Source organism: Dermochelys coriacea, chromosome 3 (genome assembly GCF_009764565.3).
Source record: "Dermochelys coriacea isolate rDerCor1 chromosome 3, rDerCor1.pri.v4, whole genome shotgun sequence".
NCBI lineage: Eukaryota > Metazoa > Chordata > Testudines > Dermochelyidae > Dermochelys > Dermochelys coriacea.
This window is the reverse complement of record NC_050070.1, coordinates 75,678,076-75,695,607: the sequence shown is the minus strand read 5'-3', so window position 1 is coordinate 75,695,607 and position 17,532 is coordinate 75,678,076. Positions and strand designations below refer to the sequence as shown.

Here is a 17,532-nt window from a genome sequence, read left to right as displayed (position 1 = left end):
TACCTACTTTCTCCTCACCAAAACCAAACAAAAAACATTTCACACAATAAGGATCTCCTTTATTGCCTCCCAGTTCAATTGAAGGAAACTGGGAGAAACATTTGTAGCTGAGGAAAATAATTCTACCTTTTATTCTCCCCTCCCAGTAACTGTGCTCTAGAGATGCCACTAGTTTCTCCATTTGAATCAGTCTCTTAAAACTTTCCGGTTATTTGCGTTTTGTTGCTGTCAGACTGGAACATTGTCTTTGTACTTAAAGGGGAGCTGTCATCTCAGAAATCACTTTTCTATCTAAAGTTTTTTAACTTAACTCCTGTTACAGTAGCAACTTTGATTACTAAATCTGAAAGGGTAAAAAAATCCTCCATTTTTCGATTTTGTGGTTGACAATTTCACTTTCCATGCCACTAGTATGGTGACATCCCACTTCAGTTACTGCTCTTGGAGCTCATGCTATTTCCCAATCAGTCTGACAGAGTGTAACAAGGAAGGTGCTGCTACTACTTCACAGTATATTTGGTAGCTGCTATGCAATTATTTCTCATTTAGTAACTTAGTTTGTTATGCATTTCTTCTTCATGCTAAGGTCCACAGATCCATTTGCAGCTTGAGCAGAATCAGACCTCTAGGTCACTGGCAGCAGGGGCATATCATGTCTCCTAATGTTCCCTCCTTTTTTTTTTTCCTGCCTCCTCAGTGGCTGGCAACTCAGCCAGGCCTCCCGGATGCAGAGCTTTCCTGAGGGAAATTCCAAATATTTTTTCAAATTGTTAGATTAGCAGTTTGGCTCAATAATGTGTCTTTAATTCTCAGCTGTGTCCCAAGGCTGCATTTGATTTTGGGGGAGACTGCCCTCTCATCTCTGTTTCCCCTTCTGAGGTGTTTGCCGCAACTGGTATTCCTGGAGGTTTCAGGGAGAGAGCTAGACTGAGAATGCCAGAGGCAAAAGGAAGGGTGTGAGTCTCCTGCTTCACCCCCTTATCTACTGTCTCATTAGGAGAGCTGTGTGACAATGTGGGTAGAGTGCAGTTTCTCTCACAGCTAAGCCAGGACAGGGTCCATCCTCCCTGAGTAGGACAGGAGCCAAGCAATATTGGAGAGGTCAGTTGTGCTGGGCAAGTTGCAATCTAGGCTGGGCAAGGACACTTTTACCCCCTCCCCGGTAAGTGAGTGCTGTGCTCGAGAAGTGCTGGAAATGCAGTAAGAGGCCATTCCGGCTTCCAAAAAAGTGCCAGAACTGTTTCTGGAGCATTCCAGTAGGACTTGAAACTGCCCTTCCCCCAAGCAGGAGAAGAGGCAGGCAGGCAGGACTGGAAAAAACTGAATTGTTCCCAGCCTCAGTTGTAGGTTGCCATGCCTTGCCACTATTCCACCTCCTGCCCCAAGCACATGGCTATGGAGTGATAAGAGGGAGGGCAGCCCAGGTGCTGACTAACTGCTAGGCAGTACAGGACCCCTTAGCCCACTATTTCTTTCTATCCTGGACTCCATTTCATAAGGCCAGAAGGCTTCTCAGTATTCTCAGTAAAATCTAATCTAGTATCACTACCGAAGATAAATGTGACTATTTTCCCTGGTGTTCAGGGACTTGGCCCTTCTAATGAGGGAAGATTTTATCTGAAAACTGTGGGCTCCTCACTATAAAGGCTCTTCACAGGCAGGCATCATGCCAGCCTCCTCCTTTGGGCATAAAAACCCTCAGATGGCATCAGGCCAACAAAAATAAATATATGAATTGTCGTCTGACCCTCTAAGTGCCTCTGCATGCTTTCACAAACAATGCTGACATGGGTGGACAGTAATGCAAATATTGTGCTTCTCAACTTAAAAATTATATGGCCTAAGAACTTCTCCTATGAGGGAAAGAGTGGGATTCAAATTTGTTTCATACAAGTATATGAGGTTTGGTCCTTTGGATCAGAAGTCAGACATATCAGTTCCTAGCTATCTTAGTGATACAGTGGGAAACTATGGAGAGTTGAGGCACAAAAATTAAATTCATAATCCTAACATCTGCCAGACACTATAGACAGGAATCCAGGTCGTATGGGAATTGAAGCAGTCCATGAAGTACAACAGGAGAAAATACCTCTTTGCAAGTAGTAGCTAGAATAAATGATGACATGTTGTTCATTTTAAGAACACTTTCACTGCAGATTTCACAAAATGCAAAGAAGATACCAATGTGAGATTGCTAAAGATAGCTACAGCACTTGACCCAAGGTTTAAGAATCTGAGGTGCCTTCCAAAATCTGAGAGGTATGAGGAGTGGAGCATGCTTTCAGAAGTCTTAAATGAGCAACACTCTGATGCAGAAACTACAGAACCCGAACCACCAAAAAAGAAAATCAACGTTCTGCTGGTAGCATCTGATTAAGATGGTAAAAATGAACATGCGTCAGTCCACACTGATTTGGATTGTTGTTGAGCAGAACCCAGTCATCAGCATGGACCCATGTCCCCTGGAATTGTGGTTGAAGCATGAAGGGACATATGAATCTTTAGCGCATCTGGCACGTAAATATCTTGTGCTACTGGCTACAACAGTGCCATGCAAATGCCTGTTCTCACGTTCAGGTTACATTGTAAACAAGAAGCAGGCAGAATTATCTCCTGCAAATGTAAACAAACTTATTTGAGTGAGTGGCTGAACAAGAAGTAGGTCTGAGTGGACTTTCAGGCTCTAAAATTTTACATTGTTTTATTTTTGAATGCAGGTTTTTTGTACATAATTCTACATTTGTAAGTTCAACTTTCATGATAGAGATTGCACTACAGAACTTGTATTAGGTGAATTGAAAAATACTATTTATTTTGTTTTTTACAGTGCAAATACTGTAATCAAAAGTAAATATAAAGTGAGCATTGTACACTTCATATTCTGTTGTAATTGAAATAATATATTTGAAAATGTGGAAAACATTCACAAATATTTAAATAAACAGTATTCTATTATTAACAGTGTGATTAATCGCAATTCATTTTTTTAATCGCTTGACTGCCCTAGTTTTTCTTAATGAGTAAAATACTCATTTTTATTTAACTACAAAGAGATATTTAAAGTGAGTACAGGTTTAAGACATTAAAGTCAGAAGTGGTTGCAAGAGAAATAAAAATAAAACACTTTCTAAATTTAACAAGCTAGACTTGGTTGGAGGTGAAGTTCTTACCACATCTTCCCAGAAACATTTCTGACCAAATTTTCAACTCAGAATCTGCTAGCAAAATCCAAACACTGTTTGTTTTTTTTTGTATTGTTTTAGGGGAGAGAGATGGAGAGGGAGAGAGAACTTGGGGTGTTTTTGCCCCTCACCGTTGTAGTTCAGTCACCTTGGGAAATGCATTTAACTTTCCTAGTTATAGTTCATTCGAACAGTAAAGAAGGCAACATGGTGTCTGGTGGTGAAAGAGTGTGCATGCTGTTTCTTCTCCTCGCTGTTTGCTGAAACGCAGATTTTCCTTGTCTCCTGTCTTAGGACGCTGTTTACATCTTTTATATAAATTGAGATGCACACATTTCTGTGATTAGGACTTTTCCTGGGGCAGGGCTGTGTGATTTTTGAACATGAGCTAGTAACATCATACAGGGGAATTTTATAACTTAACAGATAATTTTCTTATTGACCAGCAAGTTTAGTTTTCAAATGGTACATTACAATGGATATTTTGTACAATGATTATTACAATGGTGTGTAGGGTGTGAATACAAGGATGCATTCAATCATAATAATCTACCATATTTTAGATATCCATATTTAAAGGATGCTGCTGCTTTCCATCCTGGAGGCACACTTCTATGAAAATCCTGTTGTGACAGCTCTGTGGACCTTAGCGTGAAGGAGAATAGAAGAATTTATCCATGTTTATCTGAAAATTTCCCTTTGAGTAATAAAATCCGTAGACACAGCCCACTTTGAAGACAAATGGATCATTCAGAATAGAGATGGAAATTAACATCCAAAGATTTGGATTTGTTGTCCTTAGGTAGAATTTACCATGCTTTGCAGTAGGAGAAGAAATTGTATATTTAACACAATCTGTAATTTTAAAAAGTAGATTTGAATTAACCTGGCTGGAGTAGTAATGTCAGGGGAACGTCAGGAGGTGGGGCATTCCCCCACTGCCAGTGACTGCCAGGTCTGGTTCTGTCGCCAAGCTGAAAGCAGGTTGAAGTACCCAGTGTAACAGATCTGTTGACCTTATTATTGAAGGAAGGAAATTTTCCTGTAAGCATGGATACATGTTCCTATTCTGGATTTTAATTTTGTCTAGTGAAATTTCCAGGCCTTATTTGCACGGAGTAATTTTTTTAGTGGAAACGTTGCTCACATTTTATTTTCTGTTTAGCAGGACAAGTTAATTGTCCAGTATTGGTATGAGTACACAATATTTTGATTTATCTAAATATTCAGAAGTAGTTATTAGCATACACTTGTTACAGATTCAGAGTGCTGATAGCTTCTATCAGAAAGGGAGCCCAATTACTGCAGAATCAATGTCAGGTCTCTTAGACTAGTGTGACAAAGGATAACCAAGCTGAGGTGAGATCTTTGAAGCCGGGACAAGGATAGTTAAAGATGGGAGGGAGCTACAATTGGTGAAAGTTAACTGGGTTTATATGTAGGGTGCTGAGAATGCTGCAGATACAATGCCACAGGAAGCAGCAGCAGTAGCTGTTGTAGGTTTCCCTGTCATCAATCTACCTGTTCAAGGAAGCAGAAGAAGCGGGAGCGGTGTGAAGTAGCAGCTATGACTGGAGTACCTGTAAAACCCCTCCCTATGACTTGGAGTATGCAGAAAACATTTAAAGAGCAGACCTCTCTCCATTCCCAGGCCTATCTACAAGGCTGGGGAGCACTACAGGCTTGGTGGGGATAGGGCTTCTCTTCTTTCTCTAGACTACTCCAAGTGTGGTTTGCTGCTGGTAACACTGCCATTCACTGAAGGAGATGCATCAGAGCGGATGTATGAATGGGAATTCATGCATCTCCTGGTACTCCTGCCATTGGGCCCAGGTACTAGCAGGGGAAGATAAAAATGTTCAAAAAATGCTTGTTACAAAAAGAAAATCAAGACATTTACAAATGATCAAAGATGACTTGAAGTTTGTGTTTTTAAATTCTTATCCATAACATTGCAGTAATGAGTAGGGCTCTGCCAAATTCATGGATGTGAAAAATGTGTCATGGACCATGAAATCTGATCTTTTGGGTGGTTTTACCCTATACTGTAAAGATTTCATGGGAGGGAGGAGTCCAGTGTTTCTCAGACTGGGGGTCCTGACCCAGAAGGGGGTTGCTGCCTTCAGAGCTGGGTGGCTGGAGAGCGGCGGGTGCTGGCCGAGGACTCAGCTCTGAAGGCAGCAGCACAGAAGTAAGGGTGGCATGGTTTGGTATTTCCACCCTTCTGCGCAGCTGCTGGTGGGGTGCTGCCTTTAGAGCTGGGTGCCTGGCCAGCAGCCACCACTCTCTGGCTGCCCAGCTCTGAAGGCAGCACCGTTGTCAGCAGCAATGCAAAAGTGAGGGTGGCAATACCACAACTCCCCTAAAATAACCTTGTGATCCCCCAACAGCCCCTTTTGGGGTCTAAACCCCTACAGTTACACCACCATGACATTTCTGATTTCAATATGTGAAATCATGAAATTTACTTTTTAAAAAAAAATCTATGACCATGAAATTGACCAAAATGGACCATGAATTTGTTAGGTCCCTACTAAAGAGGCATTTCACAATGAATGACTTTGAAGAGAAATCTTGCTTATCTGCTAAAAAGTCAACAAACTAGAATTTAGGCACTTTAAAAATTGTCATTATATGGATTATTAACTACTCCTATTTTAATGACTTTATGCTATAATCTTTAATATATAGTTTTTTTGTTAAAAATGTGCTTGTGGGGAGGGGAATTAGGAAGAAGTTTTGTCTAAGTATTTGTATGGTTCTTCATGTGACTTTCTGTTCTATATTTAGTATATTTGTACTAATATATGAAGTTTATCATACAAGGTTATTCTATTTTTACCACACTTGCATAAATTGTGATACAAGGATTTGTATATTTATGTTAGTAAAAGAACACATTTGTATGTTCATGAGCACACATCCTATCAGTCAGTAGTGCAAAGGAAGTACAATAATTGTAAAATCTTTATATGTGATGAGCCTGTTGAATTTTTTTCTTTTTCAGATAGTTATGGAAGTCTGGGGAAATAAAGCAACCTTAACTGGCCTCTCAGCCATGTTCCTAACTTACTAAATACTTGTACTTTTGCCAGAGTAGCACATTGTGCGTAAGTTCTGAACTTACATTAGTAACACATCTTTTTGTATTAATCACTGTATTATATGTGCAATTTTTCTTTTGTAGGTGGGAAATCCTTTGGTCAGAAGCACCTACCAAGGTGAATTCTCCTCAGGCTCGCCAGTTCACACCTTGTATTAAACAGATTGACTTTCCCACAAATCTAATTCGATTGGAAGTAAATAGTTCCCTTCAGGACTATTACGCTGAATTAGATGCAGTAGTACTACATGGTGTGAAAGAGAGACCTATACTTTCACTTAAGACTTTGATGATAGATATGAATGATTTGGATGAAGATGATGATGAAGAAAAGAATGACTGTGAAATGGATAGTCTTAATAAACAGTTCAGCGTTGCAGCCCTCAGGGAATGGACAACTAATGGGTATTTTGATAAACTGCCTTATGAGGTAAGGAAAAAATGCTGCGTATACTAAAATGGAATTGTCTCAACCAGAGGGCAGAAATGCTGTATAGTTACTGATCCAAAGCTATATTTTTTTCCTCACTGGTTATGCAGTTCCTTGCATTCTAGTGGTGGGTGTGTGATTTACATAATCATTGTATAGTTATTTCTCAATAGTCATATAATAAGTGACTCAGTATACTTTTGGTGGTTATTAGCCAGTCAATGTTCAGATAACCAGACTGTGAGCATGTACATTTGAACTTAGCTACAACAATCCCTCAGTTCTGCCTCTTGAACTCGGAATTTTTCATCTGTTTCCCAGTAACATGCACACTGCTGTGGTTTTTCATTTCTTTCATTTGAAAAATTCCAAACTTTACAGGAAAGGGAAGGAAAAATACCAAAAATCAAACTACTGAATAGAAATCATTTTAAAAATAGTTTAAATCCTCCATCTTTCCCGTTGTCCCTGTCTACATAGGACATCAGGACTCTGTTGCTAAAATAATTACTATACAACATATTTGTATTTATTGTATGTATTGGGGAAAATCTCGGCATCTTCCACCCAATTCAGTATTGAAACACAACCCAAAATATACTAAAGCAGCAATCTCCAACCTTTTGCATATTATTTTGAAAAAGTCAAGAGGTCACAATAAGAGTCACTGTCCTGTTCTAGTGCATTTGCAGATCCCCTCCTCTGCAACATGGAAAACGCGGGAACCACCTGTAAGTTCAATGGGAAGAATACACTCATCATGGGGAAGTCACCAATAGCTTTAGGGCCAGCAAAGACACTCCTCTCACTTCCTCCCTGTAGTCCCCAATGCAGAGGGTATATTGGCCGTGGGAAGTGGCTGGAATACAATGTGCTCAACTGTTAGTACACTGTGTTGGGGACTGTAGCCTTCTACTCAGATTATAGCCGTCTGTAGGCTTCCCTTAGCTGTAGTGAGGGGGAGAATTGGGGAACCAAAACTGGTACTGGTTTCCAGCTTTTCCTTTTTCTCACCTTCCTTTGGATGTGCTGGCTGGTTGTGTGGGGGGGGGGGAAAGAACCATCCTTTGCTAGGAATTCCCCCAGGACTCGGGCAAGCTCTCCTTGGGCTTCCCAGACCCTGGCAAGGAAGAAGGCAATAGAACAGGCAGTTACATTCTCCTTCCCCTGCAGTGCAACAGTAGCTACTGAGAGTGCTCCTAGCTGGAATCGGAGCTGCTCTTGGTGTTAAAGGGGAAATGCTGGGAGGTGGTGTTTGGAGCTGGTTCAATCACTTTCCATTTTAAAATTGCAGGACATGGCTCAGAGAACAAATTTTCAACTCAGAATCAATTACAAAGTTTTTTTTTCTTAACACAGCCACCCCTGAGGGCCAATGTATAGAATCTAAAGGGCCAAGCTGGGCACCAGTGCATTATAGCTATTCTGGGAAGAACCTGGCTGAAGGGAATGAGTGGGGACGGAGGAAATAAGAGAGGATGTAAGAGGAAAATAGTGAAGATTGTGGGAAGGGGAGCAAGGAGGAGGGGCCAAAAGGGTTGAACTTTTAAAAGAAAATAGTTTTCCTTTCAGCTCACTTTGGTTTTTGTAGTTTTTCTTTTCATTTAAAGTTTTTAGTATTAAAATACAACATTCAGTGTAAAGAGGGTTCTTCATAATAATTGTGTGATATTCAAGCTCTGGGCCTCATTCCTCACTGTTTCCTTATTCTAATCAGCTCAGTATTCAATCTGAATTAATGGGGAAATAGCTGTATTCCAGCCTAAAACATTTTCAGGCTATCACAATACACACAGAATAGTTTAGTTTTATATAAATATTTTGTTACTCCTAATATCTCAAAAGCACAAAACCCAGGCAAAACATTTTATTGTTTTGAGTGTACTCTGGGACACAAACTGCCCCAGAAAATCTTGTCATGTATTACTGTGTTCATTATTTTTTTCGTCATTTAAAGAAAATACTTCTTAAACTAGGAAAAATGTGTTTAAAAATAGGTCTGTTTTAGAAAGAATGAGCAAACTGATTTGCAGTATACTAGTCTGTTGGATTATCAAAAGGCTTCTTTTGGTAGTCACATTCTTATCTAGGCCCTTAAAGTTGTCAGCAAAGAAATGTTTTGGATCCATTTCTGTTGTGCCTATGAACTCCTGTCTCCTATTTGTGTGTCTCCATTTTTCTCTCCTTTCAGTGTACTGCTTTAACTGTTTTTTACCCCCTTTTTTTTTTAATATGTTGGGTTTCATGAATGCATTTATATGGCCTCTCAGGTATCAAGGACATTTTGTGTTTGTGTATGTCCAGCCCCTGATCCATCGAACACTTGCAGGGTTCACAGATTTGCTGCTACCAAACAAACAGAACACCCCAGCTTACCGGTTTCACCTCAGATCACATCTCTCTGCTTTGATTTTACTATATACATATCTAAGTTTATTTTAGCAAAGCACAGAGATTCCAGTAACAACAAGTAGAAATATTGGAAACAAATGATTACATATAAAATAAAATCATAGCATGCATTCTAGAGCCTAGACTTAATTAACAAGATACTCTCATGCCTTGTAGAGTATTGTACATCCAAAATCCATGTAGCACTTTACAGCCAGGTTGTCTGTGACCATCCTTTCAAGACAGTCCATTTGCCTCCTACGTGAAGGGTACCATGTGTTCCCTTGCACCCCAAGATATATGAGAACAGTCCTTTTTCTTTATTAATAAACAGGAACCCTCCCTCTTGCTCTTTGTTTCCTCCTGCAAACTTCCTCTCTTGCAGATTTTGCAATCTCTCCGTTCACCTGACTTAATATGCAGATAGACCTATATTGTGAGACATATAATACACACATGACCAGACAGGGAAATAGGTATCGGTTACCTCCTGCCTGAAAATAACATTTCCAAGCTATTTCACCTCCTGGTGGTCTGCATTAACTCCCAACACCTTGGGAACATAATTTTTTAGTATAAATACATAACTCTTTAAATATTATCCAGACACAGATTTCGCAATGATTATGACCACCAGTGTGCATTTGGCTCTGCCAGTTGGCACCAGGAAGTCCATGGGTCATAAGAGAATCCACTGGGCCCTGGCTTTTTCCTTTCAAAGCTCTAGATTATTTGATTCCTGTCTCTGACAGGAAGATCCTTTTAGAACAGTGTCTCTCTTTCTCCCACCCCCACCCTTTGTGTACTCCATTCTTTAACTCTAAAAAAGACACTGAAAATTTTGCAGTATATCTTTTCCATGTCGGTCAAAGCCTGCATCCTGAGGCACGTAGGTGATGGAAGTTGCTTGCTCAGTAAGAATGAAGCCCGCTCCACCTGAGTGGCTTTGGCAACTTGAGTAAAGAAAAACACCAGTGGACAAATTCTGCAAAGCAGTCACTTGACACTCTCTCCACACATTTACTTTGCATTGAATGTATGTGCATTTGTTGATAAAACCTTTAGTCACATGATACTTAGGGCTGTATGTTCCCTCTTAAGGAGCCATTTGCTACAAGGATAGAGAGCTGGAGTATACCATCACCCCTTCCTGTCTTTTTCATCAGTGCTTCTAGTACACACTTTTTTCCTGATAGCTTGTCCATGCTCCCTTTTTCACAGCTTAGGTGCTTGCTGACATACTGTTGTAGCAGACCTGGTCATGGAGATGGAAAATTATAATGCCATTTACCTGATAATTTCTTTCTGGCAACACAGACTCTCACCCAGAGGAACTTTGTTCTGAATAAGGAGCTAATGTAGGTTACGCACATTTTCTTTCCGATTGGAAGGAATCAAATTGGAGAACTTGGTGGAGATTCCTAGAAAATGCAAAAATTGTAAGATTTGATTGGTCTCCACACCCATTTGTCTGGCAAAGGAGAAAGGAAGAATCCAGAGTCTGTGCAAACTTGACTTAGTTTTGGAAAGGAAATTATTGGTTAAATGATGTTGTAATTTGCTTTTGCTCAAATTAAAATGCTATTGCTGAATAAATTTACTGTAGATAAACACAGTACATTTAAGTATCAGAGGGGTATCCATGTTAGTCTGGATCTGTAAAAGTGGCAGAGTGTCCTGTAGCACCTTATGGACTAACAGATGTATTGGAAAATAAGCTTTCGTGGGTGAATACCCACTTCATATCTGAGAAGTGGGTATTCACCCATGAAAGCTTATGCTCCAATACATCTGTTAGTCCATAAGGTGCTACAGGACACTCTGCTGCTTTTACAGTACATTTAGTGGTTACAGTATTGTTAAAGATATATTCCAGGCATTGAAGAGCTAAACATTAGTCTAATGGGAAATTGGTTCTTACCTGTATGAACCAGTAGACTTTCATCAGCTCCAGGGAGTTCAGAAGACAAACACTAATGTGACTTGGCCGTCCAGCTAAGCCCCAAACACAGCTCCGAATGTTACCAAGTCTGATGAGCCAGGATGACCTGACCACCACCAAAAGGATGGTGGTGGGGAAAGGGTACCAAAAAGAATGTAGGGATACCTATAAAGGGGCATATTGATAGTTTATCATGATCTGCACCCAAAGTTTTAGTCCCATTTCCCCATAAGTTCCCTTACCTTTCTGGCAGGTCCACAATTTCCTTGGGAAGCAGTCCTACCTGCATCCGATGAAGTGAGCTGTAGCTCACAAAAGCTTTTGCTCAAATAAATTGTTAGTCTTTAAGGTGCCACAAGTACTCCTTTTCTTTTTGCGAGTCCTACCTACCAAAATGTGAAAGTGAACTCTCAGGTGGGGGGAGAAAAGAAAATCCAACTAGTTGACTCCAATTAACCAGTCGTCCCAGAGGATGCTGGCAGTGGGAGGGGCCTGGGGTTTTATATCAGCCCAGACCTAGCTCATTCCAAGGCGGGGGAGAGAGCAGAGTCAACACCCAAGGAAACTGGGAGGCTGAAGCAGTGCCACGGGAAAAACAGCTCCAGAGAGAGGTAGGAGGAGAGACTATCACCTTGGGGAAAAGGTACTGAGTTTGGCTAGAGTTTGAGGCATGCCTTCCTAGGAAACTGGACTTGCCTGAGAGGCAAGAGAAGTTATTGGGAAATGGGACTAAAGATTGGGTGTAGATGATGATAAAAGAAGTGTATCAGGTTTTTAGTTTACAAGTATTCTTACATTTTCCCCCTCATCCTTTCTGGGGTGGTCACGTCATTCTGGCTTACCAGCCTTGGTGACATTTGTAACTGTAGAATTTGAGGCTTAGCCAGAGGGCCAAGTCATGTTAGTGATTGTCTGATGAACTCCCTGGGGTTGGTGAGAATCCATCAGTTCATAACTTTATAAACACCCTGTGCCTTAATGGAGGAAGGGAAATGTTATATACTGTATTTCTGTAATCTTGTATATACATCTTGAGCTCATCGCAAACAACTGAGTTGCTGCAATGTGAGAACATGGGATATGATGACAAAATGGAGATGTAGGATAGATAATTATCTTTACTGTGTACAAAGAGTAACCTTTTCCTTTTTTTCTTTTTGAGTTTGTTCACTGATAATTCTTTAGAGCTGTGAGTGGAGACTTCCAAACTGGTGCTTTGAATGCAGGTCCAATATTTGAATGTTCATGCTGCTGTTCGGCATATATTGATCTAATGGGTTATCCTCTTTAAAAGCAGGATAATCTGTACTTTTTCATTTTGGAAAAGAGAAAAAGTATATATCCGATTTGTTATAATTTTTTTCTGTCTTATCCTAAGAAAGCAACTCTCTCTTTGTATTCTGTTTCCTTTCTGTTGAAATCATATATCGGTTTTAAATATCCTCTGTTGTTGTTTTTTGTAACAAAGATGGCAGCTGCCATAATTCTTCATCAATGCATAGTAAAACAGTTTGAAGGAAATGCCACATGTCATGAGATTAGTTTTCAAAAGTAGATATTCAGTTCAGCTGCATTCTGGGAGTTGTCCTGAACATAGAATAGTATAGCACATCACATATTCATTATAGTATCAAATTGTACTTTATGCTAGGACACACACACACAGCAGGTTTTTGACAGACAGCAGACTCTAGACTAGCAATGGTTAATGGTGGTTAGCCTGTAGGCTTAGGACCTGTTGTTTGTTTAATCAAAAGTGAGCAAAAAGTATTTACATCTCAATGTCATGTCTTAGGCCTGGGCTACACGGTGGGGGGGGGGAGGTTGGAACTAAGATATGCAACTTCAGCTACGCTATTCATGTAGCTGAAGTCGAAGTATCTTAGTTCGACTTACCTGGCCATCCTCACGGCAGCGAGTCAAGCGCGGCGGCTCCCCTGTTGACTTTGCTTACTCCTCCTGCCGAGGTGGAGTACAGGCCTCGATTCGGGGATCGATTTATCGCATCTAGATGAGAGGTGATAAAACGATCCCTGATAGATCGATCGGCGCGTAGTGAAGATGTAGCCTAAGTGACATTTCATTATCCTTTTTTTCATTTTAGATATTACAAAATAGTCTAATTTTAGTAAATAAAATAAAATGTTGGGATTAACTTTTCTGGTTAACAGACTGATGTAGTAAGAGATTTCATCTCAGGTGGTATAGAGTTAGTGTTCTGACAGTTAGGAAATGCTTTTAAAATAATTAGTTTAAAGGGACATTGGTGAGCTTTTCATAGTCTTGCCACGGTTTGTTGTGCTCCGAAGTCAAAGTATTTTTTTCCATTTAGCCAAACTTTGAAGTTCTCCATCTCCAGTTTTCATTACAGTTGAAATTAATGTTAATTTATCAGAAATTATGTCAGCATAATTCTGGAAGTAGGTTTTGCTGACTTGCATTCCCTTTGTTGGTCAGCTTGCCTGTTCAACAGGAGAGCACTATAACTCACTAAAGATCTTAGATGAACAGTGGATATTTTACTGCAGTGGAAAAAAACTCTCAGGAGTAGTGACTATTCAGAAAGTATATATTTATGGTGGATTATAAAAAATGGAATAGGTGAAAGCTTACAAGCACTGCTATCATTTTAGTGAAATCATATGTAGTAGAGGTATAATAGAAGCACACAAAGAACTTTGTTAAGCAACTGTAGCTCTAAGTACATTTCTTAACAATGCAGAAATCAAGGAACTTTAGTTAAGCCATTATTAATGTCATGCTACCTTGACTCCCATGAAGTTATCATTCGTATATTACAATACCTAAAAGCACTAACTCCTAAGCTGTGCAATACATTTCCTTTCTATTGCACTATGTAACGGACCACAAAATGTATGTTCAGTTCTTCACAGTCTCGTTGAAATGCACAACCTAAACTCCAACTTCAGCTAGTTAAAAAGAGTTTCTCTGTAAATGTGTACTAGTGAAGTCTGTTGTTTGTACATGGAAGAACATTAAGACTGCAGTTAAAGTTGTGTGGTTGAATGAATTGAATGTGTGCACAAATTGTATTGTTTGTATGTTAGAAATTAAAGGACATGTGAAGCCAAGGGGTCCAAGATTGAGTTTGTGTTTATTATATCTGAGTACTGAATCTAGAGCGGGGTGGAAACCAGATGTTTCATTTTGCAGGGACTTTTGTGACTTAGAAATTTCTTCCATTCTGAAACAGAACACACAAAAGTGTTGAAATGTCCTGTTAAATCAAAATCTGGGGGGGGATTCATTTTGGGTTCATAGAAATATTTTGTTTTTACAAAATTGAAATGTTTCATTCCTGTTTTGATTTGATTTTATAATATATAAAATTTTAAAAATTGAAATAAAAAATATGTTCAGTAAAGGTTAAATGGAGCAAAACATTTATTTCAATTTTTGTTTTTAAACAAACTTTTTTTTTTGTCAAAACTGGCACATTGTTTCTAAATGTTTCGTATTCAACAAATCTGTGTTTAGAGCCCAAAAAGTATTCTGTTGGAAAAAAAAAATTGACTCTAAATAATTTGCCTTCATGTGTCTGTGTGTGTTAATGTCTTAACTGGAGATTTTTTTTAATTGTTAGTGATTGTAATGATTGAATGTATTTTCTGTCTTATCTTTAATCTAACAAAGTTTTTGTGTGGTAGTTTTCCTTCCCTTCCCTCCCCCCCTTTTTAAATGAGTATCCATATTTATATTTAGCCATGTTTACAAGTGGAACAAGGTAGGGAAAACGAGAGTAATTGAAATAGGGCATTATAAGGTGTGTAGTAGGGCTGGGAGGCAGATTGGGGAGTATTTTTGAGTCATGGCTGTTTGCTTTGGTACTAGCTAAAGAACTTGTGTTCAGAGTTACATCTGGCACAGGGAAGGGATGAACCCCAAGCACAAAGCAAGAACATGATTAGTCTAGGTCTAGGAAAAAAGAGTCGGAAAGTGGGAGTTGTACACTGGTCACATTTACTTAGTTGGACTGCAGCCAGAACCATGGAAGGTGTAGGGCTGAGACTGAAGCATAGTTGAATCTTACAGCAGGGAACAGAGGGCTAAATCCGAGGAAGATCAGGGAATGGGGGAGATTGGAGCAGAGCAGGGGTGCTGGAACAATTTGTATAGTGGGGGTGCTAAGAGCCATTGAAACAGACTGTAAACCCTGTATATGATGGGAACCACTTCAACCCCGGAGGTGCGGCAGCACTCTTAGTTCCAGCACCTATGGAGCAGAGTCTAAATGTTGTCTGTTGCAAATGTGCTACTAGTTGAAAAACAAATGCAGGGAACAAGAGAGAGGATGTCAATTCAGTGTCTGATCAACTCAAAGAGCAGACTGTGAAGGAAGCTATGTAAACATAGGGTTTACGTTTATACAACTGTTTTCAATTAGCTTGGGTAAGAAGCTTCTTAATAGTCAGAAAGCTTCTGTTTCTTTTATATGCTGAGCTGCTTTTCCTCTGTTGCTTAATGTTATCTAACTGATAAGATGGTGATTTTCTTATTTAATTGTTAATCTATGGTTTATTCGAGACACTACTTTAAATAAAAATATTAACTTTGTAATTACAGTATATTTTCTTACTGCTCGGCAAGTTTCCCTTCACATTTTGAATTCTGTGATCTGTTTTTTGTTTTTAATATAGCTCATTCAGTTGATAGTGAGTCACCTTACGGTACCAGATCTGTGTAGACTAGCACAGACTTGTAAGCTACTATATCAGCATTGCTGTGATCCTCTACAATACATTCACCTCAGTTTACAACCCTACTGGGCAAGGATAAATGACACATCTCTGGAATACCTACTGTCTCGCTGCACTCTCGTCCAGTGGCTGAATTTATCTTGGACAGGAAACAGAGGAGCCATATCTGTTTCTGGATTTAGCAGGTCAGTGCTCAAAATACTGAGGTATTACAGCAGGCTCTGTTTTCTGAAATGCTGTTCAGTAGTTTTGTTGTTAAATATTTAAGTCTTTAGACCTCATGCTTGTAGCAGAACGCAGGCATGCAGCTTCTTTGTGTTTTACCATTAAGGGCAGGATTTTTTGATGTAGGAAATCATTCACTTCAATACATTTTCCAGTTAAAACAATAAGAGAGTGCACACAACGATAGAAGCCAGTTTAATGTGATAGATTAGATATATTTAATATATCTCATCTGCGCATGCCAAATGGTACATACTGAAAAAGTTTCTCTTAATAAGTCCTCATGTTAACTTTTTCTGTAATATTGAGACTCCTATTTTAATTATGCTATAAAATATCTTTCACAAATAATACATTCAAAATTGTCCTTGATATAGATGAAGCCATTAAATGTCAGTATTTTGGAATTGCTGTGATATTGAACTGATTATATTTCTCACTGTGTACTGTATGAAAGAGAACTGTCAAAAAGCGGTCCTGTAAGTTACTAAAGCACAAACTCAGATATATTACTGAAGGTCCGCTTTCAGTGAATTGATAAATTTAGTTTAAACTCTAGTGATTAGCTCATGGACAGAGCTAGTAAGTGATGTATGGGATTATATTTTCAGATCATTCATTAGGCCAGGATCCAGCAAACTGCTTCATATTGGGGGTGAGTCCCTGAGCCTATGAAGAGGCTCACTGAAGTAAATGAGTCTCCATGTGGGCAAAAGAGTCAACCCATGTGGAACAGCTTGCAGGAGTGGGACCTTAAGTAATCACTGGAGTGTAATGTAAATTAAAATATTTTCACATGCACCTTCATGCCAAACTGGAAAAAATGACTATGTACCGGCAGTAGTTCATTAAAAACACCTAAATTGCAGGAGCACTTTTCTGTACAACCACTATGTTCCTGGCTTGCTAACATGTATAATTCTCTGCTTTTTTGCTCATTTGCCTTAAACAGTATCTATCAGGGCACTTCACTGTAAACAGAAAATTATTTCTTTAAACAAAAGATAATCAGCAGATGAAAGCTGAACTTCACTGATAAAACAGAAATGTTTAGTCTAATGTAACTCTTTTTCTATATATTCTCTCCACTCACATATATTCATTTCTGATACATTTTTGCAGTACTGCAAACCCTTTTTCCTTTCGGAGTATAAAATACTCTGAAAATTCCTCTTTTTTCTAAATATCATTCAAGGTGCGTCTCTCCTTATATGTAGATTTATAGGAAACAAGACATTACATAATTTAATATACAAAAGCATCTCCTAATGATGGATGTGCGGTTAGATACGTTTGGTTTCTGCTGTCATATAGATGCTCCATAGTGTCATTCTTGTTGAAAACTAGAAGTGTGTGCAAGTTCAAGCTTATATAGATATACAGTACAACTTTCATTTTTTTACATATACAGTACAGATTAATCTCTGAAAATCTAATGCATGATATTTAACTGTATTAGTTAGACGTTGGTGTTATTAGTAGTGGAATAACTGCCCAAATTCAAAGGATTACAAACACTGCAAAATAACAACATGGCATTA

At 39.1% G+C, this 17,532-nt stretch overlaps 1 protein-coding gene across 9 annotated transcripts in view; it reads left to right on the top strand.

Annotated features, from left to right (window-relative positions):
• Positions 1–17,532, top strand: part of FBXL4 (F-box and leucine rich repeat protein 4) — a 109,452-nt gene that overhangs the window by 29,287 nt on the left and 62,633 nt on the right. For all 9 annotated transcript variants that reach the window (XM_038394670.2, XM_043510677.1, XM_043510683.1 and 6 more), the window contains 2 exons: positions 6,370–6,715; positions 15,707–15,951. In XM_038394670.2, coding sequence (XP_038250598.1) covers positions 6,370–6,715; positions 15,707–15,951 — 591 coding nt within the window. The remainder of the gene's footprint in view (positions 1–6,369; positions 6,716–15,706; positions 15,952–17,532) is intronic.